The sequence below is a fragment of the Poecilia reticulata genome, linkage group LG15, assembly GCF_000633615.1.
Source record: "Poecilia reticulata strain Guanapo linkage group LG15, Guppy_female_1.0+MT, whole genome shotgun sequence".
In the NCBI taxonomy this organism is placed as follows: domain Eukaryota; kingdom Metazoa; phylum Chordata; class Actinopteri; order Cyprinodontiformes; family Poeciliidae; genus Poecilia; species Poecilia reticulata.
The window spans coordinates 9,888,750-9,900,945 of record NC_024345.1 but is presented as its reverse complement, the minus strand read 5'-3'; the positions used below and the strand labels follow the sequence as shown (position 1 = coordinate 9,900,945).

At 42.1% G+C, this 12,196-nt stretch overlaps 2 protein-coding genes across 3 annotated transcripts in view; one reads left to right on the top strand and one right to left on the bottom strand.

Annotated features, from left to right (window-relative positions):
- On the top strand, positions 1-5,928 carry degs1 (delta(4)-desaturase, sphingolipid 1). Its single transcript, XM_008429155.2, has 3 exons — positions 1-230; positions 2,242-2,984; positions 3,886-5,928. Exons 1-3 carry the CDS (start codon positions 149-151, stop codon positions 4,030-4,032), a joined length of 972 nt encoding a protein of 323 aa, XP_008427377.1. The 5' UTR covers positions 1-148; the 3' UTR covers positions 4,033-5,928.
- Positions 5,929-6,854: 926 nt separating this feature from the next.
- The window catches only part of nvl (nuclear VCP like), a 15,115-nt gene continuing 9,773 nt past the window's right edge, over positions 6,855-12,196 (bottom strand). For both annotated transcript variants that reach the window (XM_008429150.2, XM_008429149.2), the window contains exons 15-24: positions 11,510-11,731; positions 11,031-11,135; positions 10,756-10,818; positions 10,365-10,484; positions 9,944-10,043; positions 9,368-9,474; positions 8,800-8,876; positions 8,251-8,327; positions 7,328-7,425; positions 6,855-7,015 (exon numbers count right to left, since the gene is read on the bottom strand). In XM_008429150.2, the coding sequence (XP_008427372.1) occupies positions 6,971-7,015; positions 7,328-7,425; positions 8,251-8,327; positions 8,800-8,876; positions 9,368-9,474; positions 9,944-10,043; positions 10,365-10,484; positions 10,756-10,818; positions 11,031-11,135; positions 11,510-11,731 (1,014 nt within the window). In that variant the 3' untranslated portion in view covers positions 6,855-6,970. The remainder of the gene's footprint in view (positions 7,016-7,327; positions 7,426-8,250; positions 8,328-8,799; positions 8,877-9,367; positions 9,475-9,943; positions 10,044-10,364; positions 10,485-10,755; positions 10,819-11,030; positions 11,136-11,509; positions 11,732-12,196) is intronic.

Below are 12,196 nucleotides of genomic sequence, written 5' to 3'. Positions count from 1 at the left end.
TAGCGAGTCTCCGGAGGGAGGAGGGGCCTCAGACTGGCGCAGGGCTAGCGGAGAGAAGCACGCTCGGACGCTCCTAGTTAATCACAATCTTCTGACTTTCAACAAAGCTGTTGGTGTCGGTGAGCAGCTGTAGACAGCGTTAGAGAAGATGGGGAACCGAGTGGGCCGTGAGGACTACGAGTGGGTCTACACGGACCAGCCGCATGCAGACAGAAGAAAAGAAATTCTGGGTAAGCTAGCTTATGCGTTAGCAACTTTCCAGATGACAAAAAGTAAACTCCGAATGACTTAAACTTAGTTTAATAGTGTTGTAAATATATGTTGTGTTATATTGTGTATCTGTGTGACAAGCTACGCTTTTAGTTTGAAAATTCTGATTGCCGTCTCAGATAAGGAAAGCTAACGGTCCCGTTTCCTCCGATTTAAGCTAACTGAGCCTAAGTTGGATTTTACGGTGGTTAACGGTTAACGCCCTTTTGAAGGAAGCACAGCCGTATCTGCTACCAGCTTCATGTCCTGTATGTTCTACAAACATGGCAATTCACAAATGCTGTTTCATTTAAAAGCCGTCATGCAGGAATAAATCTGCCTTTACTGCTGTGTTCCGCTACACGACGTTAGGGCACCACTCCCTAAAAGTAACATTTTCACCGGGTAGAGAGACGTCAACACCGCAGCATAAATGTCTGAGGCTAATTTCAGTAATGTTTCACGGGCTCAAATGGGAGAGAAGGTCATTTGAATTATGTAAAGTTTGGGGATTTCTAACATTTCCACGTCCATCCGGTGGCTATACAACAAGTTGTCCTTCCATTCATAGACAAAATGAGTCCGGCTGTCGGGCCGAGCGGCAGGCCATGACATCCAGCACTGATGTTATGTCCACTGGCAGGCCTGGAAGACAATAGATGGGGCAAAAGTCGAGACATGTTCACAGAATTAGTCAAAGTTGGAAATCCATGGATGGGTTTTATTCGAGGATTCAGAAATTTGTTTTCGTATGTATTCAGGTTATTACAGCATTTGTCATCTCATGTGTACCGGTCAGATTTACATGCTGTCCCATTGTGTGGTCACAATTAACATCCAAGCACATACAGTTCAATCCGACTCCAATGAAGAAAAGTCAGTAAAGTTTATTTCACTTTATGGGGCGGTTCTGTCAGGTTGTTAGTCACAAATCCAGCAATTTGAGTCAACATTAAAGCTGAGTTATCACTTCTCTTAATGCACCTCAGGGTTATGGAGAGGATGAGCAACAGGATGTCCAGCTCTACATGCCGTCTGGTTCTGCTTGGAGCCGACTGGTTCTGTTGTGAAGTGAACTTATTTAAACAGGAAAAGATTAAAAGAAATCGGCTCTGGCTCGGCACAATTGCTGTTTTACAGCGAGCTCTTGCTCTGCAAAACATGAAAACACACAGATATCCCACATCATATCACATTAATATGCATTATAGACTTCTATAAGCAATGTTTACACAGAAAAATGATCTCGGGCTGCAACAGTTTTTAAAAGCTGGTAGTGGCAAGTGTCCACTTGTACCAGACCTAGTGGAGTCACTTCAGAGCAGAAAGAGCTACATGGTTGGTATCATGACAAATCTGAAAATACAACTTAATATCACTGTACATAACATAATTTTGAAAAATTAAAGCATTTGGAGTAGAAAGTACTGTATAGTGATGAGTCGAACTAGGAAGTTTGTTAGGAGTTTAGCACAATGCTAAGAGTTTTCTAGACTTTATGGTAGAGCCTGGCTATGGGTTCCAAGATGTCAATGTTAGTGAGGGAGTACAACATGGCTGATATTATTATGGCATGTAGATAGGTGTTTGTAACTAAGCCTGTCGGAATAAATAATACATTAATTAATTAGATTATAAATAAGAACAAGCTTAATAATTTCCATTTGTATGATTTATTGTTCTTTATCTCTTTTTATCAAAAACTGGATGACAAAAGTCTTCAGTCTGGGGTTTTTGTCTAAACAAGCCTGCTTTTGAAGGATTATTTTGTTTATAAAGACTTCCTTATTCATTTTATTTGTTGTTTCGGATATTTAAGATATCTTCCAGTTCCAGTGTTAAATGTTCATTAGAAATGATAGTTTACTGATCTCTTGCATTATTATTATTATTATTATTATAGGAAATTCTGGGACAATTCATTGTCCAGCAAAGTTTGTTACGACAGGCCTAGTCTTTACACTCACACTTTTGGATTTTTGTGTCCTTCAGCTAAATATCCAGAAATCAAGTCCTTGATGGGTCCAGATCGGAGGCTGAAGTGGATTGTGTGCATGATGGTGGGGATCCAGTTCTTGGCGTTTTACCTGATCAAAGACTTGGACTGGAAGTGGGTTCTGTTTTGGACATATGCGTTCGGCAGCTGCATCAACCACTCCATGACCCTGGCCATTCACGAGATCTCGCACAACACCGCCTTCGGGAACAACAAAGCCATGTGGAACCGCTATTTCGCCATGTTCGCCAACCTGCCCATCGGTTTGCCATACTCGGCCTCCTTCAAGCGCTACCACCTGGACCACCATCGCTACCTGGGCGGCGACGGCATCGACGTGGACATCCCCACTGACTTCGAAGGCTGGTTCTTCTGCACCCGCCTCCGCAAGTTCATCTGGATCATCCTGCAGCCGCTGTTCTACGCCGTGCGGCCGCTCTGCATCAACCCCAAACCGGTCAGCCAGCTGGAGCTGACCAACGTGGCTGTGCAGCTCTGCTTTGACGTCCTGCTGTACTGGACGTGGGGGGCCAAGCCCGTGGTCTACATGCTGGCCGGCTCCATGCTGGGGATGGGCTTGCACCCCATCTCTGGCCACTTCATCGCTGAGCACTACATGTTCCTCAAGGGCCATGAAACATACTCGTACTACGGCTGCCTCAACCTCCTCACCTTCAATGTGGGCTACCACAATGAGCACCACGACTTCCCCAGCATCCCAGGGCGAAGGCTACCTTTGGTCAGTACAGCCCTACAACAGTCATCTGAGAGGAATATCTATCTAAATTTATACTTGTTTCTGCTCCTTTTTATTCATAGTTTATCTTAGTTTGTTACATGATCTATTCATATTTATCAGGACTGCACCGATAAATCGGCCCCGATTTTCTTAATTTTGGGAGATTGCTGATTGGCCGATCCCTGCATGTGACGCCGATCTTATCTGTCTTTCAAAAGTCTAAAAACCTGCCACTGTCCTCCATTGCTCTTCAGAGAGAGAGAAATAGGTTTGATTGTTAGCTCCAAACACCAGGTCATGTCTGCATGTTCACAGCTGACAATAATCACCCCACTGTTGCCAACTCAGCAACTTTCCTGCTATATGTATCAACAATTCAGACAAAAAGAAAGTATTGGCCTAAATCAGAATTAGTAAGGTTTTTTAAAGATTGGTAATCAGTGATCAGCCAGAAATCTTCAATCGGTGTTCCCTGACTTATTACCGCTGTTTAAAAAGCCTGACTTGCTGATTATGAGTTTTGGCTCAAACTGATTTCTTTTTTGTCTGAAATTATTCTAAATACAGCAAGAAAGTTGCTGAGTTAGGATGACTTTTACTAACTGCAAACATGCAGATATGACCTGGTGGGCGGGGCTAACAGTCAAAGAGGACAGTGATAGATTTACTTTATTAGACGTTGGTCAAATTAGATAAGATTGGGCTCACATATAAGTATCGACCAACCACCCATCTCCCAAAATGAAGGAACTTATTTGGACTTATTTGTGCACCCCTCGTAAATCGCCAATCAGCCTGACAACCGAATGACGTAAAATATAAAATGATATGAAACCTCAGCAATGGCTCAGTCTGACGAAGAAAAGAAACGGTTCTAACCCGACTCTCCGTCTGCTTCTAGGTGAAGAAGATGGCTCCAGAGTACTACAGCGACCTGCCGCAGTACACGTCCTGGGTGAGGGTCCTGTATGACTTCATCATAGACGACACGTTGAGCCCGTACTCCCGGATCAAGAGGAAGCTAAAGGGAGAGGTCAAACAGGAGTGACCGAAACTGCAGGATCCACATGACTGAGGCCTTTTCACATTTCTCTACTGCTTCCTGCTTCCGTTCAGCTCAGTTCAACACAGGCAGATTTACTTTTGTGTTTTTCCACAAAAAGGCTTTGAATTGTGGATAAAAAGATGTTACTGAGATTTTTACTTGTTGCAATATGATTATATTTCTGCTTCACTTCAAGACCATCAGACGTTTTTAGAGTTGGGGTTGTGTTGAGTACTTATAAATCATCCGAGTGTTATGTTTTTTTTTTTGTTTTTTTTTAGTTCTGATTAATCTAGAGATGAAATGGTTGCCATAGTAACACTGTATGTTAAAATAAAATGACTCATGTTTTTGTAAGCTCGGTTTTGAAGCTTTCCTGTCGGTTTCATTTCTAATTCATCATAACAGCTTTGCTGCAGTTATATTGGCTCTAACAGAGCAACTGCGGTGGAATAATATGAGGACCAATGGTTGCTATGGTGATTTCCGTAGTACATACAAAGTGTGTGGGGGGGTTTATAGGGTTGATGCATGTTCAGTGTTGGCTATGGATCTGATGTGGTGGGTCAGTAAAGTGGATTAAACTGTAAATCTTAATCTATAGTGGTAAAAAAAACAAACTAAAACAAAGCAGATTTGTTGAGCTAAAGTTCAACCATATTTGAGCTGGTTTAAACTTTAAACTTTGTAACGTGTCTCTACAAATTGGCTGACCTTTTGACCTCCTGGCTTTTCTTTCTGGGTTCTCTGATATCCCAGTGCCGGCGCTCAGTATTTCCATCTCAGCAGAACTTTTTTCTGCATGTTGTGTTTTTTGTTGTTGTTTTTTTTCTTCCCTGGGATTCTGCTAGAATCGGACAGAGCTTAGCACCGCCTGGCTAGTAACCCTCGGGCATAGCTGCAGCTGTGTGCAGCAGCAACATGGACATGTTTCATTTTAGTCAATCAGTGAGTGAAAAGATCTTTGTGTTTCTGTATCGGTCTGCTTCACACAACCCCACCTCTGAAAATCACCAGTGGCCTGGCAAGGATGTTAAAATTTAAATGAAAATCAATTATTAGACAGTTTGAACAGATTCAGCTGTATTGTGCTGAAGGTGATCGTAAATATTCTCAGTAATGTTGCAGATGGAGGCTTCTCATGCCGAAAAGCTCGAGGGGAAGCCTGCGTCCAAATCTGTCCGCCATCTTGGTTTACCGCTCAGACTAACTAACCCACGCTAACCTTTGCACAAACATTCAAGGCCTCAGTGATGCAACTGTCCCTGTTTATTTGACAAAGGTCAATGTGTCTCCATGACAACTTGAGTGTTTATGTGGCTACCAATGCACTAAAGTTCCTGAAAGTTGGCACACGCTACAAGTGTTGTGGATGTTACAGTGATAACGGAGTGGAGCTGTCAGAACTCTGACTTGTCTCATGTCTAGAGATGCTAACAGGCGATAGTCACATCTCTGCTGGAAGACCCTCACTGCTCTGTCTGCTGCTGCTGACTGCATTGTGACCTTCATGTCCTCCACCCTGAACTGCTACATTCTAGGTCATGGATGTGAAGCACAGAGCATCATCATGGGTAGGATCTGTGCGAATGAACGGAGGCTGATGTAATATGCTGCTGTCAGAGATTCCTACATGTTTCCAGAGTGCAGCTTTTCTCCCAATATTCATCACCAGAAAAGTTTAATACTGCCTTGTTCTAATCTTCCTCCTAAAATTAAAGCTGCTCCTGCCTCATTCTGAACTTTCTGTTCGAAGCAAGCTGTGACTCAGTGAACATAAAGTCTGATCTTATTGGCATCGGTGCTCTGCTTGCTCAGTTTATTGATTTCATATTCAGTATTGTGATTTTTAACTCGATGCAATAAAAACTAATACTTATTTTCATACACTGGAAATGCCTTCTCAGTTTCAAATAGTTTTTTTTTCATCATCACCACATCCTGCCGTCATCTGGAACAGGGTGGACACCAAGTTTTCAGCCAAGAGGAACAGAAAAATAGTTTGAGGATGAAAAGTAACATTACTTTTCGTTCTAAGATGTTTCGTAACATCTTAGTGGTAAGATGTTAAGAAAAGTAACATCTTACCACTAATATTGTGACTTATGGAATACAGGTGGTGAGAATATGACAGCGATTATCACATATCTTGACCAAACTGTAAAGAAACATACTAAATATTTAAACCAAACTGTTTATGCTAACTCTTCTTAACAGTGAAAGTTGAATTTTTTTCATGATATACAAAGAGAAGATCCATTAATGACCCATATTCATTACATGCAGGTGAAATGACGAGAGAAAATGACCCAAACTTTAGTGGGCGGACATCACTTACTATGTATATTAAATTTAATTGTTCACAATAAGATCAACTACATACAAAAAAATGACAAATATAACCATGGTGAGCAATTGGTTTTCAGTTAAAAAAAAAGAAAAAAGGAATTTATATTTAGGGCGCAAAGGACAAACGGAATACAATTTCTTATTTTTGTCACAATTGGCAGCAAAATGAGCATGTAGTTTCAGTCAAAAAGCAGGTGGTAAACTAAGCCATCAGAAATGAAAAGTGCAGCAGGCTGAACTGGAGGCAGTACTGAAAATAAAACCTCTGCTCCGACATCTGCAAATGACACAAAGCGCTGGGCGAAGAGAGACAATCTGCCGCCTGCTGGTTGTAAATAATGCATGAGCCTAATTGTAAATAGTTTAAATTGTTAGAATAATGTACTGTTGCTTTAGCTCCTCAAGCTACATGTACAGCACAGTGGGGGCTGATGCAACGTGACTTTGATAATCTGATAAAATGAAGCAGCAGTGGAGAGGTTTGTCACATATTTTATTAAAAAAAAAAACAACAAAAAAAGAATGTGTAATAACACTTCCACAAAGATATGCAAATACATAATTGTTGTGACATCTGTCTGCGGTTCGTTGGTCATCTGCTGAGGGACTCTCTGAGCTGCTCATACATCAGCTGGTCCTGCAAAGACAACACACAGCCGCCATCAGGACGTGGTTGTGTGAGGTAGGTATGAGTAGTGAGCGGACGATATTCAACAGGCCAGCCCGATTCATTTTAGGATTAAAAAAAAAGTTCAGGTTTAGAATGTGGAGTAAAAATCCAGACTGCAACATTCACATGAGTTTTTATCTATTTAATATTTGAATTAGTCTAAATAAGTAAAAAAATTCAGATCTCAACAGCTCTGTAATCATGGCCGCCAGTTTCCAGACGGCTCCAGCAGAGTAACATCCCAACCCAGCAGCGATCACCCAGACGTTACTTTCTCACCTTTTTGGACACAGACGGTCGGACGGTCTTGAAGGCGTCCTCAAAGTTCTGTCTGCTGACCTTGATGGCAGCTGTGCAGCCGGCAGGATGCGGGTGAGCTGCAGGCAGAGGGGAAACAGGAGCTCAGAGACAGAACTCTGCAGCAACACAACGGCTTCAAACAGAACGGGTCGTTTTAGGATGAGCTTCCATTACGGTTTAAAGAAACGGAGGCTTTCCAGAAAAATCTGTAAAAACAGCAGCACCAACCAGAGCACAGTACGTGGTAATTAAAAAAGACCCCTTACATACTAAACCAGAATTCCACAAAAGTGTGCATAAAGGATCAGATTCATACAACTTGCAATAAATACACTGCAAAGAAAGAAAAAAATCACTAAATCTTCCCAAATTGGCCAGATTTTGTAGACTTGTATCAATCAGCCTATTTGTGTCCTCATGTCCTAAATAATACACATGTATGAACTGACAGGTTTGCTTTCCCAACTGTTTTTAAGTTGGCAGGCTTACAACCTTGTTTATATGAATAAGAAAAAAAGGGGGACATCAGAGAACATTTCTGCTTTTTAGCTACCAACTCTATATTTCTGACTGAACAAAAATAATTTAAAAAAGAAAACTAAGTATTTTTAGTCTGGTTTCTAGTGCAAATATCCTTGTACACTTCAAATAGGACAAAACTAACTTGCAAGTAGCTTTTAAGCAAGATTGTCTAAGTCAAAAATTGCTTAATATAGATGAAAAAAGCACTTACTAGAAGTGAAATAATCTGCCAGTGGAACTTTTGTTTAAAACAAGCTTCTATAGCCCACTGAAAAGTTACTTGTAAATTAGTTCTAATATATCTGCAGTGGAAACTAGACCATTTAGTGTTTTTGCAGTACAACAGTGATCAGCTGCACACAGAGGAGGTGAGCGGTTACCATGGTGCTGAGACTTCATGAAGGCCTTCAGGGCATTTACAGATGCTTCCCTCACCAATGCCGTCAGGTCAGCTCCACTGCAACACACACATACACGCACGCACGCACGCACGCACACGCACACACATGAAAGTGAAGTATCCAGAGAAAAGCCACATGCACCAGGACAACAAGAGTGAAACCTGAACCACATGACCTTGAACTCAACACTTTGGATAAAGTCACATTATTATTTCTGGTGTTTTTTACGTTTTGTGTTAAAAAATTGATTAAAATGAAAAACATTGTTTTCTTTGAACCATTAACCCTTAAATCTGGGTCAGAGGTTAACTACGCTGGTTTATGAATTGGAAGTTATAAACTAATCACATTTAATCACATTTATCTGCAAAAAAAAACCCCATCACATTACAAAGTGATGAATCTAATCCTCTAGAGAACAGAATTATGTGTCGTATGATGTTTTCAGGAATAAGCGATCTGAACGAATCTTCTGACAGATTGACAGCCGGAGCAGGAAGGCTGGCTCTTCACGCAGCAGGAACTTACGAAAAGGAGTTGCAGCGTTCGTCAAAAGCAATCTCCTCCAGACGGACGTCCTGCTCCAGTTGAGGTCTGGTGCTGCCCTGCAGCAGACAGAAAACAGCTGAGGAACCACAGAGAACCAAACATTCTGATGCAAATCTCCATGACAACACTCGTGTATTGCACACTAATCTGTAGTTTAGTGTTGAAAGGTTCTAGACCCCAGCAGTCCAACAGTATCTAGAATCTAGTTTGCAAAAAACGGAACAATAGAAAACAATGTGTTGTTTTCATTCAGCTTTACCATCGTGGTCTGCTTTGTGCTGCTGCCTTGTAAAATTACAATCTAAAACATTAAATGTTATAGGTTTGATCTGACATATTGTGAACACTTTAACAGACAAGGTATTTGATCCTACTGGAGGTTGCTTTGTTTTTGTTTATGTCCCACTTAAATGTTTTATTTTAAACTATGTTTTCCAGCAATTAAACCCAGTCATCTGAGAAGCAAGTCAGCTGGCCATGCTGTCCTCAGTGCAGCTGGTCATCAGTCGTCTTGGAGATGCTCTGCATCTCCTGGTAGTCAGATTACCTTAGTAACGGTGAGCAGGATGGCATGGCGATCTGCCGCACATGGAAGCCCAACATATAAGGTCTTATCTAGACGCCCTGGCCTCAGGACGGCCGGGTCGATGATATCTGAAAAAAAAAAAAAAAAAAAAAACACGGTTTGGAGGTCAAAACAGCAGAAAAGGAACATTGCTTAACATCTTTCTACCTACTTCCTCCAGATAAGCCCCAGACTGAAGCTGAGACACACTAACAACCTGCACCATGTGGGCCTCAGTCTGAAGAAATTAAGTTCATTTTGTGGAACATCAATTTCATTTGTTTTAGTTAACTGCAATAACCTGGGTGTAAAGCTCTTTGTTCCATATGCAGTCAGAGTGCCCTCCAGTGGCCAATAAATGAGTGAATCTTCATCAGTGCAGACTGAACTTCTGCATGGCGTAACATAAGATGAAGTAATGTTACTGGGTCATAACCCTTGACCTCTGCATACAGTATGTGCAGTACAGATGGTGACACTAGATAGTTATCCACTTCCTACAGCACTAAGACCTGAGGCCGACCTGGACCCGTGATGGAGGGACTAGGAGCAGCGTACCCGGCCTGTTGGTGGCAGCCATGATGAAGACCTGTCTCCGTGTCTCCAGGCCATCCATCTCCGTCAGCAGCTGATTAACGACCCGCACACTGGCTCCTGACTGAACACAGGCAACGTCCGTCAGCAACACGGCAGCAGAGAACAGATCATACACGAGCAACATAAACAGGCTTCTAAAGCTGTTTGCTGACAGAAAGGACAAAGTGAAGCTCTGAACGGCTATGAGCTAGCTTAGCATTCATGAGACATAACCACCGACTCCCGCTGAGAAGTCACGGTTCAGGCAGAAAGCTACACGGGAACATTTTCAGGTAAGAAACCAAATGATTCAGTTTCCTCCCAGCTGCTGTGATGATGATGATGATGATGATGATGGTGATGATGAAGAAGAGAAGGTGGTAAGTTAGCTCCTCTTCCTCACCTCATGGCCTGACCGGCGAGGACACAGAGCGTCAATCTCATCGAAGAAGATGACACAAGGAGCCGAGTTGCTTCCTCTCTGGAATACCTGTCGCACGGCCCGCTCGCTCTCCCCCACGTACTGCACACACCACGGGGTCAGAGGTCAGCAACATACGACTGGGAAAGGGGGGAATTTTCTAATAATAAAGACTTGAAAAGTAAAAATAATTGCTAAAACTCATTCATTTCCATGAATTTTCTAGAAAATTTCTCAGATTAATCTAAAAATCTCTGCGTTTTTTTTTGTTGTTTTTTTTTGGGCAAAAACATGTCTTTTTTTTTTTCTATCTACAACAAATGGTTGTCATTGTAACAGCGCAGCATCAAGCTCCTCTGAGTTCCACACTGACCATATTGAGCAGCTCTGGACCTTTCACTGAGATGAAGTTGAGGCCAGACTCATTGGCCACAGCCTGCAGAGAGAGAGAGAGAACAGGAAGAGGAAATGACCTCACCAAATGACTGAGAAAGGGGGGAATTTTCTAATAATAAAGACTCGAAAAGTAAAAAAATGGCTAAAACTCATACATTTCCTTGAGATTAATCTCAAAACCAAAAAAAAAAAAAACAAGGATTTTTTTTTTTGGGCAAAAACATCAGACATGGCATGTCTTGTACCACCAACCTTGGCCAGGAGGGTCTTCCCACAACCTGGGGGTCCAGCCAGCAGGACCCCAGACGGAGCGCTGAGGCCCAGAGCCCTGAACTGCTCTGGGGAGCGGACCGGAGCCTGCAGGACACAGCAAAACCAACAGGTCAGAACCAACGGGTCAAAACCAATGGGTCAGAACAACCGCCAGACTGGGTCAAACCACCACTTAAGATCATGGAGGGTCTTGTATTGTTGTTAGTTTCAGTTAGCTTTTTAGGTGTTGGGCTGATCAGTTTCCTCTCTGTCTCAGTTTGAGTTTTTGTTGAAAAGTTTTTGAGCAGAGTACTGTTACTTTGACCTCTTTTATGATCCCAATATCTGTATTTTGTACAATTTACCACAGTTTTCTTTTTTTGGACTTTAAGCTGAACCATAACGCCCTTAGTGGAGGACGTCCCAGTAACAAACTGCAGCAGCTCATAGGGCTCTGTACTGGTCCGATTGCCGTTTACCAGTATGGCCATGGTCAGCTCCTCCCTGATGTTCTGCAGCGCTCCAACGTTCTCCCAGGTGACGTCTGGCACCGTGGCGAAACCCTCCCTCTTGGCCGAGGGCTGGACTCGAACCAGTGCGTCCCGGAAGTCGGACATGAGGATGGACAGGCCGGACAGCTGCTGCTGCGTCAGTGTCTCTGTGGCCCTCAGCAGGTCCAGGAGCCGTCCCAGTTCGCCCAGCTGGAGGACACAAGCAGATGTTAGAGCGCAACCTCAAATTTTATGTCATTATGGGCAAAAATGTCACATTGAGGGCAGTCAAGGGCCATTTTTATGTCTTCAACAATACACTGAATATAGACAATAAAAAACTCAAATAGTTGTAGAAACAAAATCTGTAACTAACTGTCAATTGAAAATATAACCAGGGTTTTGCACAGCTGCTGTTTTAAATGACATGTAGATATTGTTTACAACTTTTGGGGATTTTTTAAGAACTTGTTATTGCAAGAAAAATACTTTTAAAAATATTTTTAAAACCTTGTTATTGAAAGAAAAATACTTTGTCCTGTCACAATAAGAAATAAATTATATAAATGCATGATAAATTAAAACGATCTCAATAATTTCCATTTGCATCATTTATTGTTTCTCTACCTAAAACTGGATGATACAAGTTTTCAGTTTGGTTCTTTGGTCTCAACT

Excerpts from the sequence above, each read along its gene's own strand:
- degs1 (XM_008429155.2), top strand. The coding sequence starts at position 149 with ATGGGGAACCGAGTGGGCCGTGAGGACTACGAGTGGGTCTACACGGAC. Across the intron at positions 231-2,241 it reads CAGAAGAAAAGAAATTCTGG|CTAAATATCCAGAAATCAAG; the intron begins GTAAGCTAGCTT and ends TGTGTCCTTCAG. Across the intron at positions 2,985-3,885 it reads CAGGGCGAAGGCTACCTTTG|GTGAAGAAGATGGCTCCAGA; the intron begins GTCAGTACAGCC and ends GTCTGCTTCTAG.